This window comes from Phalacrocorax carbo, chromosome 5 (genome assembly GCF_963921805.1).
Source record: "Phalacrocorax carbo chromosome 5, bPhaCar2.1, whole genome shotgun sequence".
In the NCBI taxonomy this organism is placed as follows: Eukaryota; Metazoa; Chordata; class Aves; order Suliformes; family Phalacrocoracidae; genus Phalacrocorax; species Phalacrocorax carbo.
In genome coordinates, this window is record NC_087517.1 from 65,727,795 (window position 1) to 65,755,596 (window position 27,802).

A 27,802-nucleotide genomic window follows, 5' to 3' on the forward strand; every position below is an offset into this window, starting at 1 on the left:
ATATTAAAAACATCAGGAGAATGTTAATTCATGCCATATTTCTACAGAAGCAATTCCAAATCGACTATTGAAGGCCAAACCGAGGAAAATAAAACATCTAATTGATGTTTTATGATTAAACGTTTTGTTTAATGATTCTATGAATTGTCTTTATCAAAACCATCCAATCTGTCAGCTGTCTTTATCTGTGGTTTCTACATGCTTGTCTACACATAACTGCTCCTGTCTGGACTTCTGTCTTGTGTGTGTTATGAGCCCTTCAATGGAGCTGACTACTGTTGTAAAAGTAAGCTTTCCTTATTATTCTTAACTGGTGAACAACTTAACGGAGGCATCACAAGAGAAGCAGACAAGTAGCAGAAGAGGAAAGCAGTGAAAATAACAAAGAGTCTGAACAAACCTTTACCTGATATGGAAAGTAGCAGCTACAGAAGACCACTGTTAGACTTCAGCAGCACAAAACTACCGCACCTCTCTGAGATATTACAGAATCCCATCAATACTCACATCATGACAATACCTATCACAGTCTGGAATACATGAAATGGACATAGATCTAATAGTTGGAAAATGCTATATGTATACTCTGTTCTTACGTGGAGAAAAAAAAGCTATGTCATCATCATTCCTTTTATCAATAAAAGTTTGTTTGCTTTGTTTCATGCTTGCATACACTCTAAAGTCTGCAATATAAAATTTTAACCCTATTACAGAAGCGTGGTTGACCCACATAAATGATTTGCAAGAGTCCTACTTTCCTTAATTACTCCTCTTCCATGAACTAGTGGAGGCTCCAGCATAATTCTGATCTCTTGGGATCCCCACTAATGCACGCTTTCACAATAACAACATACAACACTGCGCAGAGCCTCCACAGTCCTGTACAATCCAACCATCTCTCACTTTTACCTTCTCCTTCACAGTCACAGGCACGTGAGAGGACCCTCAGGGATTACTGAAAGCTTGTCTCCACTATGTCCATTTATTTCTCAGAGGTAGTAAGACCCATTTAATACACCACCATCACTCCATTTTTTTTTTCCATGCAGTAAATACACAAGTATGTTTACAGTTCAGCCCATTCATGTTATGGCTTTCCTTCTGACCTCATTAGAATAATTCTTACTCTTATTCTCTGCTGCAAATGCTCATGAAGAATACATTTTTTATTTACTTCCTCTGTGACTTTTGTTTTTACACAAGCAACAGTACTAGTAAAAATACTTCTACAAAATAAGGGCATTGTCAATATTATGACCAAAGAAAGTTAAATTAACAAGTCACAGAATGATGTGTGTGTGTTTAAGGGGCTGTGTCCAATCATAAATGAAACCACAGGGAGTAAAAATCATATTGCAAACATTTGTATTTATCATTTCTTACTGATGTGAAGGAAGAGTATTCTTATTTGATATATTTCAGGCGCCAGTCAAGTTCTCCTGTCGGGAGCTGAAATCAAGTTAGATCTTCTTCCCACTGTTCCCCAAAGGCTATTATGAACCTTGTACAGAAGTATGTGAGGCCCAGTCAGTCTCAGTGATATGATTTGAACACCTTTGATTACAATACATGTGACTGTGCAATTGCAGTTAGGAAAAAGTCCTTTAAATGATTCAACAGTCAGTGGAAGAGGCCACAGAGAATAATGCACTGAAAGAAAGAGAATGCAGTCATCTCTCCTTTAACTGTATGAGCCACTAAAGCTGTTACGTGTGACTAAATTCCTAAAGAGCAGGCACAGAAGGCTGTGGTTTGGTCCCAAACAGAAAGTTTATTTTTAAGGTCATTTATCACTCATTAAAATTAGCCTTCCCTGAAGTTAGTGTTTTTCAGTAGATAAAGCCAAGCAAACAGTCACTGGTCTGGTATGGTATCACACTCTACCTGTTTTCTAAAGCTACAATGATAGGGTTTCATAGAAGTATAAAAGGCAATAAAATTACGCTTACTATTTGTTTTATTTGCTAGTGTTGCTGGCAATCAATAAAGAGCAATCCTTTTAGAACTGTCATCTGGTATACTCGCATCCAACAGGTTACTGTTAAAAAGAACTGTGCACATTTGAAAGATATTGAAACAATCCATACTAGCTTTAATTGTTTTCTATTTCCTAATTCACTAGACCTTCACATTAGACTCTTCATGCTAGACATACTTCAAAATTTTGATCAGCACAGAAAAGCCACCTACACTCTTTGGTAAAAGGTAACTATTAATTTCAATTGGTCAAAACTTCTTTTCTAAAATGGGAACAGAGTTTCTGCATAGAAGAAAAATCAATTTCTTTTTCATCAATAATATAGGTGGATACAATAGATTTAGGCACACACTTCTAGGATACCAAGTAAAAATAACAAGAAGGGTATTCTGCTATACTGTGTATTCTAGCGAAAAAGGAAGTTGAAACAACAATCAAATATTTTTCCTTGCCACGAATTGTTAACCTGAAGTCTTACCCCAAATTTTACTTCAATTTTACAGCCAAACCCCTGCCCAATTATCAGCTGGGTATCTTTGTGACCAAATAGGTTTGTCTGTAACATGAATGATATTGTACAATATCATTTAAGACCACGCTGAAATGGCAAGCAGCAAGAAAGCCCAATCCATACAGTCCTTTATATAGTAACTATATAGTTCTACTGACCAAATATAACTCATCAGTCTAATGGCATATTACTTGACAAAATACAAATACATTTCCCCTAATGTTTTTTTCAAGCCAAATTTAACTACAGCTCTGACTTACCTCTGGAAAGAAAGAGATGAAAAATAGCTTTGATGTGACATTAGAAAGGAACAAAGAGGGAACAAATGACTCATATTTAGTCATTCCTTTCTTTCCATTGGATGGACACCTATGTCATAATTTTAAATTTGTAAGAAAAGGAATTATTCCGCTCATTAGAAAAAATTTTCCAATTACTTGCACTGCACATAGTAAATCCAAAGCTAATTTGCTAACATCGAAAATCATTAACCATACGCCAAGACAAAACCAAAGGGCTCCTAATTAATGCCGAAAACCCAAGAAGGCAGGTCTGAGCGACTCTTCTGTATGATAGCAGCCTGAACATTCACAGTGACTAATTCTGCTTTTGTCACTCAGTTTTTCTATTTACTTGTTGTAGGAGAAACCGTTTAATGTACGCTGTTGTGCATGCAGTATTAATAGTAATTGAACTTGAAAATACTTCCTTTCTGACTGCTGGCTATTTTGCCGGCATGTGTCTGCATTAAAATCAACCAGGAGAGTGAGTGATTTAAAAATTGTTGGACTCCTGAGTTCAAAAGGCAGACTTTTCCATGGTGAACTCCCTTCAAAGGCTTACCCGTCCTCATTAGGGCATGAATTCCTTGCAGGTTAAATGCACAGCAAAAGTAGTAGTTCAACTGATTTACTACCTTTTTCCTCAATCTGAACTCTGTAGCAATTTCACAGGTCTAAATCTATACCATTAATGAAAAATCATACAGGCTATATGCGTAACTTTGACAATTGCCTCTGCAGACTTCGTTGGTTTGCTGTCAATTTTTTTTCTTCTTTCAAACAGTAAGGTCTTTCATCTAATGCTGATTTCTGAACTATATTTACTGTTGTTTTTTTGAAATAATAACTTTGTAAAAGATTTGTAGCCAAACTACATGACAGAGAATACACGTATAAAAGACTAAAGTGAGTTTTGTACTTCCATCAAAACTAGATATATATTAAGTCATAAAGGCTACACTACAGGCCCATCAACCATTTGGTTATCCTCAAAGTATCAAATTAAAGTTAAAAAATGTTTTTTTTTGAACTGTAAGCATTCTAAACACCACCTTATGAACGTATTTCACATCATTCTAGAGTACATAGAACTACATGCGATATGAGAGTTTTTGGTCTCTGCTCTGTGGAACCAGAATAAATATCACTTTTCAAAAAGTTTACTAGACATAGATTTTTATCATCTAAGAGATACAGAGAAGGAGAGATACTTTATCATGGTCTGCAGCTTCCTCACAAGGGGAGGAAGAGGGGTAGGCGCTGATCTCTTCTCTCTGGTGACCAGTGACAGGACCCGAGGGAATGGCAGGAAAACGTTCCAGGGGAGGTTTGGGTTGGGTATTAGGGAAAGGTTCTTCCCCCAGAGGGTGGTGGAGCCCTGGAACAGGCTCCCCAGGGAGTCACCACGGCACCAGCCTGGCGATATTCAAGAAGCACTTGGCCAAGGCCCTCAGAGACATGGTGTGAATTTGGAGCTCTCCTGTGCAGGGGCAGGAGTTGGACTCGATGATCCTTGTGGGTCCCTTCCCACTCAGGACATGCTATGATTCTGTACCATCATTTTATTGTCAGAAAAATGAGTAACAGAGCAGATTAATTGCTCACAGCCATAGACAGAATCTCTTAAAAAGGCAAAATTATATTTGGTTGGGATTTTTAGCAGACGATTGCTCAGAGAAGCCTGGAAACGATCTTGGGTTGCTGCATACTACAGACAGAAGAGACAAAGGCGTTAAGATAACTTTCTCCCCTTCAGGAACATAATGATTTTCTCAATAACATGAGTCAAAAAATAAACCTTTATCTCAGCAGACCTGACCTCTGCCTGCTCAGAGACTACATACCACTAGTAGCCAAAAAACCCCGCAAGACTCCAAACAGCCAAATTTCTCTTGATGCCATCATCTTCAGAGAACACCTTATGAGCTCGATGTAACAGGAGACGCTGAGGGTGACTACAGATCTTTGACATAAGTCTACTCTTGTCTAAGATACAAGCAATTCAAGCGAGTGGAGTTACAAGTAAGACCTGCTATACCTCTCTTTTTAGTCAGTTGGATGAAACTTTCTCTACCAGATATGCTCACACTTTGTAGGTAACACCCGGACCTCACATCAAGAGTTATCAAGGCTTGGCACCTTTCTAATATTTGCACTCAAGGGTCCCCAGGCTGCTTGAACTACCAATATTGGGTAAAGATTTTTTTTTCCCCCCCATTTTCACTAGGAGTCGTTGCAAATATTCTTCAGTTAGAACTCTGCTACCATAATGGGGTTTATCCCAACTGTGCTAAGACTCTTACATGTGATAAAGTTTACATTTCAACTTTCCTCATGACTTGCATCAGAATGCAGTTTAACATTAATTTGCACAGCGGTATTTCTACTTCTTACCTATGTGCTTGCTTTTTTATTTATCAAACTTAACCATATTTAGCTGGAAAGCAGATTCTCAAAGGAAATTTTGAACATCTCCTTTGAGATTACTTATGTAGAAACCACCAAGTTCCAAAACATCTAGATGTTAATTCACAACAGGAAAGTTGATGGAAAAATCTAGTTTCACTGTCTGAAATGTAACTCGATCACAGAAGCTGAAACCTTGTTTTGTCTTCAGTAAAACAAGAAACAAGCTTCTATTTTGCTATTACTCTCTCAAGTGTTGTCAGGAAGGATTTGTCCAATAAATGTTAACACACAGTTCTTAATAAGAGCAACAAGTTCTCATTTCAGTCAAGTAAATGACATGGTTTCTTTCTGATTTCAAGCAAGACCACCGTTCAGCCCACAAAATGCAAAAACAAAGTATTACTGTAATAGCATAGTTTCATTATTTTTGTTAGCTTTACTTATGCATATATGGGGGCTTACATTACAGGCTTAAGTGTCCCTCTAAAAACTATTAATTTGCCAGATTCAAAACATTACCTATTGTCTTCCAAATTATCTTCCAAACCTTTCTGTCTGTTTGCAGAGGGGGCGTGTTTTGTGCCTTTTTTTCTTTCCCCTTCTTCCCAGGAAATAGTGTGCCCACTATTACCAAGTCAAGTAATCACGCAACAGAAAAGAAACAAGAGATGAAGTCTTAAAAGTTGTCCCAATATGATAGTTTAATACTTCACGATCTCCTGTTGCTGTAGTAACAACATAAGTGTTTCACCATAGGGCCTGTAAACAGAAAATTAAAAGATGCACAACTGCAACACCTCTCTTTAAAAGTACAAACAGATCATGTTTAACAAACTAAGGGGGAACAAATCCATGTTCTGTACAAAATCAGGTCCCACCTTTCCCTAGACTTTCCTAACCACATTTATTTTATATTTCCAAGTTTCCATTACTTGAATTATTAGAGACCATCTCTTGTTTAATGAAATATTTAATTGTTAGCAATCGAGTACAGTAACTTGACAAGAAGGGTATTTTCTTTTTTATACTAGGGTCATAGCCACTTAAAAGAAATATGATTTTAAACTACAAAACTCCAGGGATAATTTTAAAACAGTGGAAGCAGCAGCTAATACGTTACCAATCTCTACAAATACACCAGCTAAGTAAAAATAATTATGTAATTTTCATTCACAACAGGATTCTTTCTAACACAATATTTTGTCCTGAAAATTATATGCTTATTCTAAAATGTCTCTAAATTCCAACTGATGAGCTGCAGAAAATTTACATTATGTCACTGCATGTTAATTGATGCAAAATTACTGCCCTTCTAAGAAATATTTCCCATGTTTTTTTGTTAAAGAGTACAACAGTAACCTACTACCACTGAATTGTATTAGAAAGTATGTTTCACTAAAACATGTTGTATTTTATAAAGGTACATATGATTAAACTATTTCAATGTACTGATTTAAACTGGAGGCTTCAGGAATAAACTAGTGAACAATTAAACATTTGTGAGTGATTAGAAGAGGTGGGCACCAGTCCTTTCTGGGTTTTACACCAGGCTGCAAGTCACTATATGTCCATCATGCTGCAGCTTCCTATTGAATCTCCAAAAAGAAATACCTCAAGAGAAAACACCCTTAGGGCTGAAGGAAAAAGGCGGTTTGTTTTGAAATGTAAATCAGCTGCTATTTCATTATCACCTGCTACAGTGCAATCAGATTATCAAAAGCTAACGTAGAAGAGCTAGCTATTGATTTTTCATTTAAAACACCTGGTTACTTAAACATCATTACCCTGTAATATAAATTACGATACAAAGCTACAAATACTATGCTATCTTGTGTATATATAAAATGACATAAAGAGACAAAGATGAGGTAAGCAGTATATATTTCAGAAAGATCCCCATAATTTCTATCTAGAGTCTACTAATGTTCTTCGGGAAGAAAAAGGGCTATTCAAAATGCATTTTAGTTCTCCCTTACAATTCTTCTTTGTAACTCAAAGGAAATATCCCATGAAGAATGCTGATCTTAAGGAATAGCTAATGATTATATTCATAGTACCTTTTATACTTGCAAAATAAGAGACTCTCAATACTGCTAAAATTTCTAAGCTAGTATTATTTTTCCCCCCCACCGTAGAATAAGTTTTAACTAACCAGTATCTAAAAATTTATTGGTTGGAGACCACAGTTTGTTTTCAGTGTCTGCAATTTTTTTCTTGACATGATAGAAGTATTAACTTCAACGTGCTCAGCCCTTCAAGAGGAAGGCCCATGAAAAGCACCAGGTGACCGATTGTACTTCCATCAGCACCACCAGCAATGCTTTCCATTATTTTAGCTAAGCATAGTTAAGGCCTCATAAAGATGAAGAAACAGGTTTTCTGGGGAGATTTCCTACAACGACACATCAGTATCTAGAAGACACCATTTCAGCCATACCATTTCCCCCATTACTGCTGAAACACTCTCCAAAAATCCTGACTCAACTGGTGCAAAGGCTTTCTAAAAAGGACAGCATCCACGGTAAAGCTATGTCCTTCAGTTGTAGTACAGGCTTTCATGGCAAAGTGAGTCAAGTGTAACAGCTTCCTTACTGTGTTGTCATAGTGGGATTCTGACTGAGTTGGATTTTTGCAGGTGAGGGGGTGCAAAAGTAGGGGGGAACTGCAGCTGGAGGGATTTTGACTTCAACATAATGCTGAGAAATGCAATAGGCAGGAAAATACACACTGACCACCTTCAATAACGCAAATAACTTCTTTCTGGTTTCACCCAGGCAGGCGTTACTTGGACAGTACTGCCAACTGTTGAAAACGTCATGCAGTAACAACTAGTCCAGAATGATATTTCACATAGGTTTGAGCCAAGATGCATTTAAAATGCAGCATCTCTCTGCTCCTTAGTTAATTCCTGCAGATCGTATCTCCCTAATGTTTCTATCTCAAAAACGAGGGCATAATTTTCTTCTTTTTCTGCTTCTAAATACCCAAACTTATGATGCCTTGCTCTCTACAAGTTTTGCTCATTATCCTTCAAAGCACAGCTCTAATGAAACTGCTCAGATTATGTCAGCACTTATCAAAAAACATTTAGAAAGGTCATTTTCTAAGGCCAGTGGAATAATCCAAGACGAAAACAAGGATTCTTTTTCATCAGTGAATCCTTCTCAACATTTTTATGATAGAGTCCATAATTTCCATCACACGTTCTGCTCATCCAAAGCCTTTCTCCCTCATCCTCTTTCCATAAGTTCCTTTGGAGGGAAGAATAGCAGCACGACATTAAATTCTGCAAGGCTAACAGGGATTCTAGTGCAGACAGACATCTGACAAGTTGGAGCAAGGCAAAACAAATCTATTGGTACAGGAACCAGTTCCCTTGGATCAGTTACATTTGCTTGACTCTGATCATGGGTTGAAATCCATCCAGACAATGCTCTATAGCTATGACAGCTACATTTCTCACCTAATACTTGAACACTATCAAGGTAAAGTATAATTAAGTAGTAAACTGGCTCTTCTGCCATTTTATGGGAAAACTCAAGGCATTTATATTCCTTTACTATTTGAAATAGAGAAACACACGCTTACGGCTTCATGTTTCCATTCTTTCTTATTTTTACAACTCTTCCTATAAATGTAATTGGTCACTCTCAAAGAAAACTCCAATACTATGACTCAGTCACTTCTTTCCAGATCTCTATTTTCCTGTCAAGCAATGTTCCTCTTCATCCTTCACTACTTATCAGTTCCTCCAGAAGTGCTACTGCACTTTGTCGCTGTTACCTGTTGGAAGTTATTCCACTGCACAAGACAGCTCTATTTCTACAAGTTACCTTGTCAGCACCGCTTCCTTCTCCAGGCAGCATCTGAGCCGATCTTTCACACTCACCATGAGAATCATCAAATGCAGAGGTCCTAGACACGTTGCATAAACCATCAAGCTTAAACCATGGGAGAGCAACAAACAGGACACATTCCTCTGCACCTGCGCTGTTTGAGTCGTGCTGCATTTGCTGAGTTCTTCAACAATTCATGCTTCAGCTCATGCAGGAATTAAAATCAAAGTTACAGTCTTAGCTTCAGAGAAAAACATTTGTTTCTCTCTTACTGCGACGTGTCCGACATATGTTAGTCATCTAGTGAAACCATGTGACTTTTTCCTGACACTAGTATTTAATACATATGACATCACTGAGTATCATAGGACTGTTAGACTGAGATTGAAATACTGTTTCTCTTTCTCACTCCATTACCTGTCTTCTGTCCTCCTTTTCCTAAAGCTGAACTGATTTCCTACCCCTGTTCCTCTCATCCTATAATGAAAGCTAAACCAGAAATGTTTTCAACTCAGTTCCCTGAACATAAGATAATTCAGTGATACAGTTCTTTCCCGTACATTTCTGAGACTCGTGGACTTGCAGCGTACAATACTGCCTACTACATTGGGGGCACAGAAAAAAAAAATAAAGTAGAAGTCCAAAACCACTTTCCTCCTAGCCAATGCTAGGTTTGAAGGCAAAGGCATGCACACTGAATCTCAGTGATACAGAATGGAGCTAGGCCAGGACTGCAAGGCAGCACAAAGGTGGTACTGTAGTACCAGTGCACTGTAGCGTTTTTACTCTATATGACATCTCAACTACCTCCATCCTACCTTACACTTCCCCTCAAGCACTGCATCTTATATTTACATTCCACTATCCCAGATATATCTGTATCCATTCTGACATGGCTAGGGAAAATCTGAGAATTGTTATTTTCACACTGCAATATAAAGCCATGTTTTTAATTAGAAGAATATGCTCTCTTTCCTGACGCTCAGAAGGGAGGCATGGTAAAAATTACAAGTACCTCAGACTAAAAACTAACACAGCATCAATGATAACATTACAAGAAAAAAAAAAAAGAAAGATGGCATAAGCCAACTGATGGCAATACCCATAAGCTTAAGCACACACAATTCACTTAAAGAAACACACACTATTAGCTCCTTTACGCAGGAACTGTGTTAATTAAAAATTTAAAAAAGATAGCAAACCTAAAAGATATGAGTCCTGAGAGAGATCTCACTTGTCACCAGAGTATGGGAGTAAAACAGTATGGGGTAAAACAGAGCCTCGCTTCTACCTTCAAACCATGTTCAATACAGAGCCCTACAGCCCTACTCATTTAGTCACTGCTTCTTTAGCAGCAGGCATGAAGCATTCCATACAGCATGTAAAGGAAGTTCACAAAACACTGAAGACTATCTTTTAGTTCTCAAGATATTAAAAATGATGACAGCAATAATAGATTATAAAGTAAATTACTCTTTATTTCAGAGTCTTCATACCATTTTCTGGAACAAACAGAAATGGATTTCCACCCAAATCACCTTAAAGTTTTCAAGATAAATACTTGCTCGTAGTGCTCTCCACCACCCTCACACCACTGATTTAACCTCAGGGACTAATCCCGACAGCCTGAACATGTTTCCAGATTCTGAAAATACTTAAGCACGTAAAGGAAAAAAAGCATCACTCACAAAAGCAGACTCAGGACAGCCTACTCTTCACCCAAGTTTTATCTATTAGTGAAAGAGATTGAGTGATCAGAAAGAGTATTAGATATTGTTATATCCCACATAAACACCTGCCTTCCCCTTCATCTCCATCCCTTCTGCCTGCTGCAGAAGAAATATGGAACCTTTTGGAAGCAGCTATGCAGGTGAGTAAGAAAAGGCAGGTAGGCACTAGACTGATTGATATCACACACAGTGAATACAGTCTGGAAGGGTGGAAACCTGCACACAGGCTAGAACATGATCCTGCATGAGGAGTCTGGAGGGAGCTCCATTTTAAATGTTGCAGTTTTCTCAAAGGGGCTAGTTTAGCTTTGGAAACAAGAGGTCATCTAACACTATTCTTTTTCATGTTTGACATTAAATACTGGCTGTTCTTACACAACTCAGCCTAAGAATCAAGTCTTAAAGACCGATTTGGATCAAAATGTTGAAAGTGCTAATTGAACTGGCAAAGATACAATGCTCACAATTAGAAGATGTCTCCATTTGGTTAGTGGCCAGATCCATAGCTGGAATAAAGTTGCAGATGCCAGCTGATTATCTGAGCCAGTTCCACTCTGAAACACAGTACTGCATTTCTTTCTTACACAGGAACTACAGAAATTCTTACATTGTAGTGTAGTCACTGACCTCAGATAGAGACTCTTAAATGGGAGTATTGTTTTCTTCTTTTCGCAGTGGCACAGATCCAGCCACAATTTAAACATTAAAATATCCAGATTCCGTTTTCAACAGAGCTATCCTTCAGCTATGAAGTACAACTCTTCCTGTTGACACGCAGTGTCCAATTACTTACAGATACACACTTTATTTCTTTTGAGCTGCCTATTGAATTCTAAGATAAATTGAAGTACAGGCTTGCCATGCCTGTATTCTTCACTTTTGCACATTAGAAGGCACATTATTAAGTTGATCAGTACTAATTTGATGAGCACTGGAACATTCTCTCAATCATCATTTTCACTACGCATGTTATGCAGAGGATGAGCAATAAGCTATTAACCACTCTCAGCAGCAAACATTAAGAAAAAACAAAAGGAAAACAACTTTCAAAGCATCAAAGGCTTGAAATATTCAAGTGACAAACAAACTAGAGTTGTTAAAGATTTATCTGGGACACTGTAGATTTCAGTTTTCTCACAATTACTATAATATCCATTCAATATCCATTAAGGGCAAACATTTCAGATAGTCATAAGTGTTCAGAAAATAAAAAGAAACCCCACAAACTTGAAGGCAGAATGGCTTTTATTTTATGGAATGAGATGGCTCTCTGAGAAAGATAAAAGGAAGCTGAGTCTGACTGCTTTGTATACCTGAGTGCCCTTGTGTGTCTGGCAGCCGGATGCCATAAAGTTGTGACAGTGAGGACACACAGTTAATTCCTGTACTTTTCATTCAAATAGGAAGTTATAAAACTGCTGAAGAACAGTGTCCTTCAGGGTACCAAACATACCAAAAGTAATAGGGGAAGCGGGCAAAGCCTGAAAGATTACTCCCGTGACACAAGTGGCAGTCACTCCGGTCTGTTTCAGTAGTCTGCCTTTTCTCTTCATAGCCCCAGAATCGAGTCAAGAGGCATGAACTTTTTCCATAGGTCCTGAACCAAGAACAGCAGAGTAATGCTAGCAAGCTGTAAAACAAGAAACTTGTTGAACAAAAAAGGAGACAGATCTGTATATCATGCATTCCACCTTTACTGTGGTTCCATAGGCTTTAAAGTGAGTAATAAATCAGGTGTGCATTAGCAAAAAAAAGCTTGAAAGAAAGAAATAAGAACAAGGATTCACTGTATGTCAGTATTTCAAGGATCTAAATCATGAAGCAAATTCAAGTAAAACCTAATACTTAAATTCTTCTAGTGGGGGATAAGTGAAAACAACAAGAATTAAAAAGTCAACCATCTCTTACACAAGAAGCCTTAATCCAGTGAGATTTTCTGTTTTGGAGAAATCAGAACAAAATAGCCAGGGCTGAATTGAAAAAATAATCTCTAACTGTCTTGTATATAAATAAGAGAAGAACCTCCATCCAAAAAAAATCTTTTAGTGCTGTCTCCATTCTATCTTTGCTAAACTGTGTGCCAATTTCTTATTCTTTTCTTGTTCTCTTTTCACAGGTACTAGGAGAATGCCCCTGGGAGCTTTAGGCAGTCGCAGTGATTCAGTGAACGGTACAATGACTCCAAAGGTGCCAAATGGGTGGTTTTGTCAGTAATTACTGAAGGTGAGCAAATAACTGATTTGAAGCTACAGTCTGTTACAAGTTTTACTCCAGTTGAATCCTTCCAAGCCAGTTAATATTCCCATGTCTGCTGAACAAGGCAAACTTCTACAACCTTGACCCATAGAGACTGCAAAACAGTAGAGTTTTGGTGTTTGTTTTGGGGGTTTTCTTTTGTTTGTTTGTTTGTTTGTTTTAAGATAAAATATCTTAGTCCAGGGTCCTCCCTCATTGGTAAGATGCACTTACAATCTATTGCTATTTCTTGTAACAGAGAAAGTTCTATATTTTTTGTTCCACTAGCATTTTGAAACCAGGTATCAAATGCAGCCTTACATGCACTGTAATACAGACACTTTAGCTGCTGAGAATGGCTTCTGTATATAAAAGGAAGTCCCTTACTCAGTATCACAAAAATAGTAATTCAAACCGAAGGTGGGCAAAGGACTGCTGCGGTGTGAGGGTCTATAAATGGACTCACTGAAAGTCTATTTACCCTGAAATCAATTTCATTGAAGTATCCCATGGTCACATGGGAGGATGTCTATAGTTGTGAACACAGTGATATTGCGAACATGGCCTGAAGTTTTAAAATGTCTAAGCAATTGTTAAGCAAACAGAGATTAAGGGTGAGGCCAAACACGTTTCTAACTCTGTAATTCCCATTTACGTAATCACTTTGAGTTCTTGGGGGTTCTTTTTGGGTTTGGTTTGGTTTTGTTGTTTGGGTTTTGTTTTCTTTTTTTTTTTCCTTCTCTTAAGATTAATCTGTAAAATATTGCATCTTGATGTTCACTATGAATATATACATACATATTTTCATGTATTACTGAAAGAGTTATTTTCTTGTCTTATTCCTGTTTCAACATCTGGAAGACAACTGAACCTCCAAACCCAACCTCCACTCCTTATACATATCCTAGGTTGTAGCAACAACACATTCATTATCCAGGTTTAACCAAGGAGATTTTCAGTTTATTTTAGCAGCCAGAAATGTACCAAAACCACCAATTTTGTTTTATACCATCCATTCTTTCCAATACTCCAAATGAAGCTGTAATGGAAATCCAGACCATCCAAGTATTTTAAGAAATAGGTATTTACACAAGCATATTAAGAATGATCCTTACACTAGTGCCAAGATGAAAACCCAGGCCAAATGAAGCAGTAGTGACCCTAACCTTGTCCAAAACCACCCACAGCTGCTTTTTATGAAGGCAGGACTTCATCCATTTTTCCACTTAAATCAAGTTTTATGTCTTAATTCCCACACAGGCTTTTGGAGGAAGAGAATAAAGGAAAGCAAATAGAAAACAAAATCTTCCCGCTTTTCTCCTCCACACAAATAAAAATGTGAAGCCTAACACAGACCACTTCATCAATTGCAAATTACCTCAATTGAAAACGATGCTGCAAGGCATAGTAATGTTGGTAAAAGAATGAACACCGTTCTTGGCTGCAGTCACCTGCCTTCCAGAAGTTAATGCTACGATTGTTTGATACAATTTTATAGATCAATATCTTCTAATCCCAGTGGTTTCTGTAAGTATATATCCTCACTGATGACTGAAAGCTTCCATTACTTTACTCTCTTCCTTTGAGGAGCAGTGTGCTGTAACATGGGTCAAAAGGCTAGAGTACTGGAATGAGAAAATAATCATTGAATAACCATTCAAAAGACAGTGTTATATCCTCAGCCACTGTAAATCAGTATAAATACAAACATATTAATCATAGGTTATTACTTTTTCTACTATTTCTCTAGTTCTTGTATGATTACAGTACGGTAAAAGCAGCAACTCTCAAGAAAGTAAATAAGTACTGAAATGCATATCGATTAAATGTAGAGGTACCAGTTTATAGCAACGGATATCTGTCCAAAGGAAGTAGTCTGCCTAAACTTTCATAACAATTTTTTCCAATAATATCATTGCCTTGTCATTTATGTAGTTCTGTGTCTGTGATCACAGATTGCTTTTTTCAGTGCCTTGTCATCTCTGTATGTAGAAATAGCGCGGACTGACATTTTCATTCATTATCAAAGGTAATACAGAGATACCTGGAAGCACAGACACCCCAAGTAGCGTAAGCATGATTTTTTGTTTGTTTTTGATCTTCCACCTCAGTTTATTTTTTTTTACTACTACTCAAAAGCCATTGAAGGATTCTGCTTATCTCACCTATTGATCTAATGATGCTTGAAATCCAATTTTACAAGCCTAGTCATTTTCAAAAGCACAACTAACTTTTTCTTAGGATTGATTTAGAGGTTATACGAAATGCTGCCAGTTCATAGAAGGATCTGAGGCCTGAAAAGGTTCAGATCTTTCCCTAAAGTAGATTTGAAGGGGTACCTGCCATGTAAACTTTGCAGAAGCTTCAGAGCCAGTTAAAGAAGAGAGCATGCAAAAGCACCTGCTGTTTCACACATACGAGTTGTTTGGAACAGCTGTGAGGATGTGTCCGATGCTGCTGCAACAGGCGATTACAGTAATAACCCCGCCTCGCTAGGAAAAACCCACCGAGATAACAGATTGCTGAGTAAGCATTTAACACAAACACCAAATTCTCAACTTACTTTTTCAGTAGCATTAGACATATGCCATAATGGCAGCAACTAACGGGCATTACCAACATAGATATAATATTCCATTGAAATACAAGGAGTCTACAGCAATTTTATTTTATTTTTTTTTAACTGAAGTGCAAGACTGCCCAACCAAAAGACTGCAAAAGTGGAAGCTACCAGAAAAAAAAAAATCGAGATTATCATTATTTCCCAGAAACAATGCTTGTCTACAGTATAATTTCTTGCATTTGAAGGAAGTAGCAAGATATAAAAAAATTTAAGCCCAATAGTATCTGTAGGAATAATTTAATATTTTTATCTGCAAAACTTGTATCCAAATTTGATGCCTTAGCTGTTGAAAAAAAAAAATTAAGCTGTTTTGAAACATTTCATTCTATACAAGCAGAAGCATACATATCTGTTCAAGCCACAGAAAAGATAGCCAAAAATCAATTTTTCATACTTCATTATGTGTCTACAACTAGAAATCCTTTACACAGAGGCCCATACACTATACATATTTATGTATTTTCCCTCGAGCAAAGGAGATCTTTTTACATTCAAAAAAATACACTATGGAATTGGATATGATTTTGCAGCCTTTAGTTTCTTTTTATCAGCACCCACAATGATGTTTTAGCATCTACTCCAGATGCGGAGACTTTCCCACTGCCACTTTTTTTTCATTAAATTAACAAGAAACAGGTACGAATTCTCTCCATCCTCATTAATGTGTGGTAAGTAATGAGCACCAAGGGGATTTCCCCACATGCACACACTATTTATAAAACAGTGTTATCTGTAGAAAATGGAAAGATTTACCCTTAAGTTAGCACTAGGTGTACATCATTTATGAGGTTTAAAGTATATGGAGCATAGGTATCCATAGCACTGGAGGAATCTGTTCCATTGCCTTAGAATTCAGGTGAAAGTGCTAGCTTTTTACTGCTTTCTTATTAGAAGACTTTTAAGCCACATTTTTAAATCATTTGAAAGAACCAAACCTACACCAATACCATAATTTCTAGGTCATGAGCAGTTACAAGCAGAACAGAATAAGACATCTCCCGTCCAACGTTGTCTCACACCCTACATACAGAGCATTTTTTTTTCATCTTTGTATAGAAAAAGCAGCACCTGGATGTAGGCAGCCTCTGGTAAGATATAGGTGAATAGCTTATCTCCAGAAGAGTATCAATGCTCCAACTCATTCGTTCACCACTTAATGCTCCTTTTTATCAACCTCCTTCTAACAGATATAAAAGTTAGCCTGTTTTCCCATCCTCTCCCTCTGACATCCTATCTCATCCTATTAGGTCGCAGAATGGCTATGGCAATTTCTCAGTTCTGACTTCATATAGTGAAGCTTCCCAACTGTTTCCCTGCACATCAGGTGGCTGGGGGGGATTGCTTGGATACATATGTTTGCTTCCAGTTCAGTCACCAACAGAACTGCTGAAAACAAATCTACTTACTTCTCCAGATGGGTCCTTGCAAATAGTCACAAGAACAAAGATTCTGTTACCTGTCTGAAGATTCTTCTACAGGAATGGCTCATGCTAGCTTAAGGATCATTTCATTCCCTAGAATGTGGAAAGATTTAAGGCAGATGAAATTATTCCATACTGCTTCTTCCAATGTCTTTCATGTCCCTCTGGTAGCAACCACTCTTTTCAACAGCAGGTTGTTCTACAGGTTTAATCCACTGCAACAAAAACTTCATGATCCGGTAATGACTAAGTATTGTTGGGAAAGGTTTTCCTTTACACATGAAAGTACCATTTAACATGTGATATAATCATCAAGCTTAAGCAAAGAAACATATGATGTCCCTACAGTAAAGAAGAGTGAATGTTATAATATTTAACCCTGACTGCACTATCAGCTTCTGTGCATCACCTATTTGATGGAAATGGGTTGAGCCTTTTCGATTCCATTTTACAAGCCAGTGGATGGGGGATTCATATCATACAAAGGGAATGTACATTCTTTAAACACGAAGTTCTTGTATACATGTCCTGTATTTCTTCCTAGCTATTTCAGAAGCTTCTTAAATTTTGTCAGTCAAGGGACAGATGAAACAGGCGATACCATATACTATCCCATTAAAATACATAGAAATGCAAGTTTTTCTGAGTCCATTTTGAAGGTGATTAGTATTTCTTAAAAACAGATTTTACTATTTAGTTTTTACAACAATTTAATTCTTTCTACTTCCAGGAACAGATAATCTTCCCTTGAGCCAAAAGAGCTCCAGCTGAGTAGAAATTAGGGAAGGAGTTAGGATGTTTGAAACAAGAAAAGAGAAAGGGGTATCAATTAAAGAATGATATTAAATTAACTGTCTGCTTTCATAAGCTTTCCTGAGCTAAATACAACATATCTGTGTATACTGAACAGCAGACAGTTGTCTTACAAGTAAATAAAAAAGGCAACTGCAGAGAAGTCTCTATTCACTCTCTGTGCACTTGAGGAGTGTATTTTTTCATACATCATTCATGTATGAATGCAGAGATTTCACAGAAAGCAGTATCTGAGGCTGATTTTTCACCAAATTAAATAGCACAGGCTGCACTGAATGCAAAGTTAGAAATGCTTAATGAGGGAAACAGAAGGGAAGCAACAACACTGCGGTGGGTTCTGACCCCCCCTTGCCCCATTGTCATCTAGGCACCATGGTTACAGATTCATTTCCCAAGCCTTACCATTTGCATTAAGCCAAATAACCTTATTCCTCAACTGAGAGTGAAACAAAGAAAGCTGCAAGGCTAGACTTTCTAAAAGAGGTCAAGATGGATTGCTAACAATCACAACTATTTGGTATCCCCCATATAGAACAGCAGCTAAATAACAGTCTAATTTTCAAAGCATATAGCTCTCGCTTATGTTCAGATTTTCACAAGGTTAGTGCAGCCAACATGCTGTCCCTTTTTGAAATTCAAAAGGCATCAGTTTAAACTCGTTCAGCTCACTTAAAGAAAATCCACTGCAGATTATAGGTATTAAGCCTTTGTAAAATGTCTGGCCCCTGGGCAAACCTTGGCTCCCTTCATGGAAGGAAGAAGGAAACAAAATCAACAAAAAAGCCACAGTGCCTGTTTTCAGAGGAGCACATGCCAGGAACTCGTGTACTCTCTGTAGAATAGAGGGGTACATCTGCAGCGGGCTGATGGACTCTGACAGTCTCTAAGAAGTAGTAAGAATGCAATGGCTATGTTGTGTATTTTGGGACAGAACCTAAGAGTTGATCATAAACTGATTGGTTTCAGCAAAGCAGCTCAAAGGTTCAGCCGCTTACTGAACACAGTTGTTTGCCTGGCACCCCGGCTGAGCTTCACCCCGCCCTGAAAAATATTTCTTTACAAAAAAGCTGTAAGCGAAGCAGTAGTAAAATTGATTTTATTTCTCCATTTTTGAGAGAGATATTCTCTCTTTGCACATTGAGCACACATTTCATTATGCTTCATCAGGAGGAAGAAACTTCCTCAACAATCTCATGCCACTCAGAGCACAGCTGCTTTTCAGTCTTGTCAGTTCAATTTTTCCACACATTTTTTTTCTTTTCCACATTTCAGTAAAATCTCACTTTTTTTTTGTCTCCTTGTTTGTTGCCACAGGCTAGTCTGAAACAAACACATGACTGCAAAATCTTTCAGACATGATGAGGATGGCATATATCAAGTGGCCAAAGTGTCTCACTGTGGTTGTTGTCACTCTAGGTCCCCCAATTTCCCAAGCAATTCTGAGGTAACCAAGTCACAGCGCCTCCTTCTGCAGCCATTCCACATGCGCAAAATCACAGAAACGTCTGAAAAGTAGTGCCAAGTATTGAGAATCCAACAACTATATGGTACTAGTAGCCAACCACATTTTGTTTACCAATTATAGCACTACGTAATTTGTTCCCCCCCACCTTCCCACTACCAAGTTTTATAAAGCCCCCAACACCTACTGAAAATGTGTTAAAGGGTTATATTATAGTGAAATTACAGAGACTGTATCCCATCATAAACCTCTGTTTGCCTGTCCTTTCACCGAAGGTGTTTTGATGCTCTCTAGGAGAGAAGATAGTAGCAAAGTCAGTGATAACACACGTTGTTCGGTAAAAGTGTGGTGGCCTGGAACAAGTTCGTATGGAGAAGTTAGAAGGCTGTTATGCTACAGCTCCATCTCCAACTAAAAGGGCAAGGAGTTAGCTCAGTGATTAGATGGGATTCAGCAAATATGCGCTCGCTTTCCAAGTGCTGCAATTTGGCTGACAATGGGTAAATATGTTCTTTACCAGCTTCCACTTTCCTACTCAGAAAATGAGGTGCAAACCTACCTATTTCCCACAAGGAAACTGTGACCATAACTTGACAAAATATGAGCATTCATAAATGGCTGGAAAAACTAACAATTTGGGTAAAATACACCAGCTGGCAGCATACTAGCCTTTCTTTCCTAAGATAACATGGGGAGACAAAACACACCAGAATTTGACATTTCTCTACTCCTTTCCATACCAGCTATCAATCAATATCGACAAGTAAGATACTGAGAAATTCCATACACACCTATTTCTTCAGCCTGTAAGGGTCATTCACATTGATTTCTCTCATGATTCAACAAAGTATTGTTTCAAGAAATACAGCGGAGATTTCAGAGGGAACATTACAAAAAGCATTGCTAAGATAATATGTAATAAAAGTAAATATTAAGAAACAGTGCGGCTTCTTACATTAATGTAACATGTATGTTGCACATACTACATGGAGTGATATGAGGTAAGGAGTAAGATGAGTAAGGAAGAGCACAAAGAAAAAGGGAGAAACATCTATAGTGGCACAAAAAACCTGCTATTTGATGCAATGTCATATCTATTCTTCAGCACTTCTGAAAAGTACTTGCCACTCCAATGTGTTCGAAATAGCAAATATAAAAATAGACATCTTAAACCTTTGCACAATATTAAGATTGAAGGATGCTATGAAACTTCTTTATTCTTTCTGACAAACACATTACTTGTCTTACATACACAGAATATTTACAGATCTGACCCTTACAAGACAGCTGGCGCACCCCTGTGCAAAACCAGACAATGAGAAGAAACGCTGTTTTTGACAAGTGGCATAAGCGAGATTTATTTGTCTGCAGAGTGGTACATCATAAGGATCACTATCTGTGAACAGGTTTCTGTTAAATAGATAAAATAATATTGAACCCACAATCTCACAGAAAGAGGGACTACAAGTTTAGGCTAAGATATCCTTATATTCTGCCCTAGCTATAAATTAATAAATGAGAAAGAAACAGGAAAGCATCAGCATGATCATTTCTCTAACCACAAAGAATACATTCAAATGTCAAAAATAACTCCACAGCAAGTCTCCTGAGCAGAAATGCATTACACATAGCATAACCAGCGTAATTCCAACTCTTCTGTTGCATTAAAACTGAATTCTAGAGACCCTCCGGATTTACCTGAGATCACATGGAACTTCAAGAATATTTTAACTGTAGACTAGAGCAACTCTAAAATAAGCCTTTTCTGAAGGTTACAAAAGTTTTTAGCAGCATCCTTCCTTCCCCTCCCCACATGACTTTTTTCTTCTTCTTCCTTTCTGACGCCAGAAGTCGGAAACATAAATGACAAATCACAAAATAATTTATTTTTTGTATTTCTGGCCAAACTGCAAAAGATTTTCTCTCTGGATTGCTAATTTACGTTGCTGAGCTCAAATCTATGGAGCACTTTTAAATGTTTTAGCTCAGATAAAGTAACACAGCAAGCATACCGCTTCCAAGGGCATTATTCTTAACCAAAAATTAGCCCTATCGTAACAGAAAATCTCATAAAATTTAAAACCTTTGACCAAAAAGAAAAATAAATTTTTCCTCCAACTGCAAGACAAACAGGTAGAATCAATGTGTGGCTGCCCTATCGCAGAAGGGCTGCAAACACGGAGAAGGATGTCTATTATGTGAAGCTAGCATTAAGAATATATTTGTATATACACACACATATTCTTATATGCACATATAGCACAGTTCAAGCACAGGGGTTCCCAAATTAGCTTTAAGCAATCTCATTTTGATGTCAAAGAAGTCCACCTACAGCAGGCACTTGTTAAGTTTTCTACACAAGATAGAGGTACCCTACCTCCCCTGCCAAAAAGCTACCTTGAAAATCTCTGCGCTGTGCTGCAGCCTGCGGATTCAGCGTGGCTGCATACGCTAAGGCAGTACGGCTGGCGACCGCACTTGTGCCAAGTAAGAAGTCTCGTCATTTTGCCATTGCCAGTTTTGGAGTCCAGCACCTGCATCCCTGAGGCCATGGGCTTCATGCAGGGGGGAGAAGGAGAAACAGATGTAGCTCCTCCTGCCTACACATCTGGCAGCTTGGTTTTCGCTGGTTGGTTGGTTTGGGGTTTTCTTTTGTTTGTTTGTTTGGGTTTGGATTTTTATTTTTGTTTGGAGGAGTGGTGGTTGTGGAGTTTTTCGGGTTTTATTCTATTTAAATGTATCACTGGAGCTCAAAAATTTTCTCATAGAAGAAGGAAAAGGCTTTGTTTCACCAAGTGGCTTCTAGTTTGCTATATTAGGCGCTTGCTTATAAGTCATCAAAATAAAGCCATCAGGCCAAACACATTCCTTGAAATCATGGAGTTATGCCACTGGTAAAGTTGTCCCATTGTGTTTAAGCACAGTCCACAACAAAACACATGCTTATTCAGGTACAGTAAGGTCACAAGCCATATGCTAAATGCCACTTCTCTACCGCAAACGTAAGTCCTTACAAACCATTAACAAAAGCATGCATCATCATCATCATCTCATTGATAGAAATCAGAAAGCTTTCACGGCAAACATAAGTATGAAAAGAATTCTAAGCAGGAGGCAAATGACAGAGTTAATGCCCCCACATTTCCGGAAGAATTCAGAAAGCACATTAAGGCAGTCTGTTATCCACCAAACCCACAGCAAAAACCCATCCTCTTTCCTGCCAAAGAAGCAGCCTACTACTGCACCACAGAGTTCACCTTCAATCATGGGGAAAAGGAAAGATGCTGCTGGACCTCAGCCTGAGATCTCAAGAGTGAGAACCACTTTTGGCTACCTGCTACATGTAACGACGGTGAGGCTACAGCAAAGGGTAGGAGTACACAGTGAGGCTCTTTCTTCCACCTCAAAATCTAGGAAGGGGCAGGGTTCCCTCCAGTGTCATATCAGTCTAAATGAAAAGCAGTTTCTTTCAACATCATTATAGCTTAAGCAGTGTTTCTAAGATGGGAAAGATCTTAAGAACTAGAAACAAGTATTTTCAACATTTGCCGCACTGCCACGAGTATAATAATGTCAAAGATGTTCCCCTTTACCCTTCCTCAAGTCTCAGACTAAATCCTTCACACACCTTTATCAGAGAGGACAAAAAGATACTAGTATTTTCATATTTCCTAAGAAATAATCACCAAACCCAACAAACAAAGAAAATAGAGAACCTTGAAAATACATCCAGGGAAAAAGTATTTGTCACGTCTTCATGTTTAATAAGGTAAGCGAATTCATTATATTTCTATTGCTCCCAACAATAGATCTACACCAGATCAAAACCCATACCTTCATCAAGCAGCATCCACCTCCCAGAAATGAGCACGCTACTTTTATCCGGCTATAAACACAGAGGTGGGATTCTTCTGAAGCCAATGAATTTCAGATTGCTTTGTAACGTCAGAGTAGTAAGAATGCCACTGAACTGCACTTTAGATAAAACAACCACCAGCCATTTCTCTGTCATTAAAATAATGTAAGCTTAGCCTTTTACAGCCCTGTTATTTCTACATCCATTTAACGAGTTGCTGTAGTAGTAAGCGCACTTTGTTGGGTTTATGGTTCCGTTCTCAGCTATGAAACATTCTGCTTCAATCAAACTAATGTCTCTCATCTTTGTCACATTTCATGCGTGGACAGAAAGGAACTTGGTGTCATAGAAAAAAAGAGGAAAGCTTTGTTTCACATCAAGCCTCTTCTAAGGAGTCAAATTTTTGTAATTTGAACAAAACAAATTTGTCAGCGAGCAGAGAGTAAAGTATCCAGCCGTTCAATAGTAATGTTGAAGTAATATTCAGAAAACTCTCCTTTTAGCTAAAAGCAAGCAAGTGCCAATGTAATCTGGACATCAGACCTTAGTTACTGACGCCAGTGACTGACTTCATGTAAGCATTCCCTTCTACAGGTAGTTTTCCAGGCAGAATGTTTAGGTGTCTGGAGCCACAAAAGCATGCGGGTGGCTCCAGAACCAGACCCTGAGCCTATTATACACTATGTGTACTCGCTGAGCACTCAGTATGGTGGGACTCATTTCTGAAGTAATATGAAACAACTATGGTCTCTTCAGCATAGTATGAAAAAAGCAACATACTCAACTGTCACATGAGATGTGCCAAAACCAAGATGTCCGAGGAAATACAAAAGTGGTCAGGAATCACAAACTTCACAATATTATTACCAAGTTAAATTCACCTTCAAAAATTTGTTATCCTTACCTTTTTATGAGACTAATTTTTAGAGCGTAATTTTTACTTATTTCATCAAAATATACGTAGTTAACCAGACAGGCAAATACACCTCAATCGCGTTACCTCTTTGGCACTAAAGCTAATTGGAAATGTGATTAAGAGCAATCGTTGTGTCTCAAGGCCCCACCAAAACAGAGTTTAGGTGATACAGAATATACATTTCCAAATCATGAACTTTCTGTAATTTGATAGGAGTTTGATTCATGCGTATGGTTTTAGACCATGCAGAGAAGTTAGCTGCATACAGTTCTGAAAAATCAGAAGTTAATAACGAATGCAATTTTAAAATTGATAGCTGTGTACTTTCCTCTTCCTAATAATACTGTAAAACAAGAAAACTCGACATGCCGTGTTAACATAGTTGAGCTCATCAATTCATATTTGTTTACAATTAGGCTTGGAGACATGCTGAGGTCTTCCAAAACTATCACCGTGACATGATGCAAAGAAGATGGCATCACCACATGACAAGGAACAAAAAGCAGCAGCTGTCCACCTCTGCTGTGCTTACTGATTTCAGCACCAATGTAGGAAACTGAGCTACTGTGCTTCTGTACAAACTTAAAAAAAAAATAAATAAATCCACATGATAGAAAACTTTCTGCCCTGCAAGGCTGACACTTTACCTTAGCTAAGCTATTTCACACAGCAGGATATTAGACCCTGCTTTTTGCAAACAAAACTGCTCCTGCAAGCCTGCTCTGTTTGGGTCCAGCCAATGAATTGACCATATGTTTACAAGAAATACTAACTGCCACAAACAGAATTACCTTCTGCTGAAGAAGATTAAAGCATAATCTCTTTCCAGTAGATGGCACATTGATAGCACCATATCATTTTTAAAAATTCCATCATGTGCTGTTGAGAAATTACTCTATCTTCTATGCAGCCAGTTAAAAATCAAGTGACTGAAAGCAAATGCTGAACAGAGCAGTCCAGGACTTCTGTAAATCTCCCAATGCAATGTAGCGTTTCACTCTCCTTTTTAACAGGATGACCAATCTGGTATTAAAAGGAAAACTTCACTTTGCAATACGTACTGTACTTGGGTGGAATTTATCTCACATTGATCATTTTCATCCCTCAATTACATAAAAGCCTAAATCATCAAGTATTACAAAATTTTGCTCATATGAAAGTATATCCACTCCTCAGGGTCGTACTGTTCATAACTCGTATTCACATGCCGACTTCTCCATACCCTTTCCAACTATTTTTTAAAAGGTGGGGAGGGACTTTTTTCTTTTTTTACAGTTATCAAGAATAAGCCACAGTTCATTTTTCATACAGGTAACAATTTTCTCCAAGAAGATAAGGCACCTGCTTTTAGGGCTTCACACTAGATACCTCGTCCGAGTTTAGTCCCCTGAACGTTCAAGTAGTTTATGAGACACTTCATAAAAACAACCAAACATGAAAAATTAGAATAGTTTTCTACATCTCTTTTCACTACAGTTTAATCTGCAGAAGCTTATGTGAGATACAAAGCTACATTTGCAAAAGCTGGCTTGGTTCTTCCTCCCCTTTTTAACTCTGGCATAATTTAGCCAAGAACACATCGCTCTTAAACGAGAGCAAAATTATTGATCTGACTGACAAGAAGTTTCACACTGAACTGCTAGCGAAAGTTTCCTTAGACCACTTATTAAATCAGAAGGGATAATTGCTGAATTGCATTTTATTATAATTGTCCTCCAAGTTTTACATTTCAGGGAGCACTACAGCGCTTCACACGGACTAGCACCACAGAGTCCCTAACTCAGAACTATTAGAAAAAAAAAGGTACCCCACCCTCGCCAATAACCCCCTCCAAAGGAGTGAAGTAATCGAGTAACTGAAGCATTTTGATAGTCCTGATTTCCCCCTTCATTCGGGCCTTTTCCCACTCAGAGATTTTCAGTTATTATTTGCCCGTGTTTGGGAACATACAGAGATGTGCTGCTCCTGCTGTACCTGACTTAGAGTACTTAGGCACGCACTTCTTTTAAGTCTCAGCAAAAAAATAAAGGCTTAAAACATGCAGTACTGCTGCAAAAACTGCTTCAATGCTGATTTTATAGGAAGAGAGCAAGAATAAGGGAAAAGACACATTTCCCTGATAAATGTACATGCACTTATCCTCTGCTAAGGCGCTTCACAGGGTTATTACCCAGTGCTCTATAAACTTCTAACACAGAAGGGAAATACCACGGTCAAATCTGGGCTTGATTTTCTGATAAGGGACTGGAAGTTAAGAAGCCTCAACTGCAAGCAGTGTTATAACAACAGATCTGCTCTGTACCCAGCATTAACTTTCCATCTGTGTACATCAAGACAACGGGATAAAGTGCCTCAGCTTTATCTTTTCTTAGCTAAACATGTTATGTCTACAGCATAGAGACTATACTATCTCTGAGCAACTGAGCAGTACAGATTATCTTATCAGAACACTGCACGGTCAGAACAGGTTTTATTTTTAAGCTGCAATAGATTTTGTTCATATTTTCGTCAGTGATTTATCATACTTGCACAGAAAGGAATGCTTCTAGATTGCAGCAACTTTTTACCAGGTTTCTGGGCTTTGAGGTAACACTGCAACGTCTCACCTGCATTTCACACTGAAAAATAAGTAAGCCCTAGGTCTACGTTCAGACGTAGAAACCTAAACTCAGATTAGATTGTTCAAGTATTTATTTTTTGCACTCTCTAACAGAAAACATTAGCATGTTCTCAGTTTCAGCTGTTTGGCTTCCTTATTTCCAGTGAAGCAGAGTCTATCTGCTATTACTGCTCTATATATAAAGCTTATATTTGTTACCGTATTGCTACACCACACGAGCTGTGGGTCAACTTATACAGGAGCAGTTCTTTTACATCATAAAAAAAGCCTAGAGAGACCAAAACAAGACTCAGTATCTTTCAGAGGATCGGGAGGGGGAGGGGGAGAGATAAGAATCAGAGAAGATTATCTGCTCTAAACTTACTACCCCAGTAAAAGCTGAAATCTGTATTATTTCTCTTGAGAGCACTAAACCTACAAAAAAAACCGAACAAAACGGGAGAACTCTAAGCAAAATAGCTCTCGGTACTCACCTAGTGCTGAAGACCAGCGCAGGAAAGAGAGGCAGCAAGTAATAAGCAGAAATGAATTTCATTCTGGCGCTCCTCTATGTTGCTCCGTTCCTCACTACCCCTTCGCACCGACTCTTTCCCCTCCCTTCGTCTCTGCCTCCAGCAGCTCCGGAGCCTCGCCTCGCCTGGGGAGCGGCCCGCCCCGCTGCGGGAGGGTCCTGGCTCCGCCAGAGCAGACGGACCGACAGACCGAGCGGGGAAGGGAGCTCCCAGGGGGATTTGAGCTCCAGGAGTGATGTCACAAGGCACAGGGAGCTGCTGCTGCCGCCGCAAGATCGCAGCCCGGCCGCCTGCGAGCCTGGGATCTGCCAGCCTCCCTGCCGGGGATCCTGCCTGCCCGCCAGCCTTCCCTGCCAGCCGCCGGCTCCAGCCGCGTCCGGGAGGATGCGCCGGTCCTCGCCGCCCAGGTGGCGGCAGGGAGGGATGGGCACACGATGCCTGGCACCTCGCTCTAAGGTAGGGCAGAACATAGCTGAGAAAGTCTTCCTGGAAGGAAAGGGGGAGGAGAAAAAAAAACAACACACACACACAAAAATACCACACAGCAAAACAAAAAACTACAGTGAAAACACCACCCATATTTGCAATCAGTGTCTTTA

The 27,802-nt window shown here is 38.5% G+C and overlaps 1 protein-coding gene across 1 annotated transcript in view; it reads right to left on the reverse strand.

Annotated features, from left to right (window-relative positions):
* LUZP2 (leucine zipper protein 2) overlaps positions 1-27,514 on the reverse strand; it is a 201,334-nt gene extending 173,820 nt beyond the window's left edge. The window contains exon 1 of the mRNA XM_064452844.1: positions 27,165-27,514. Coding sequence (XP_064308914.1) covers positions 27,165-27,226 — 62 coding nt within the window. The 5' untranslated portion in view covers positions 27,227-27,514. The remainder of the gene's footprint in view (positions 1-27,164) is intronic.
* Between the last annotated feature and the right edge of the window lie 288 nt (positions 27,515-27,802).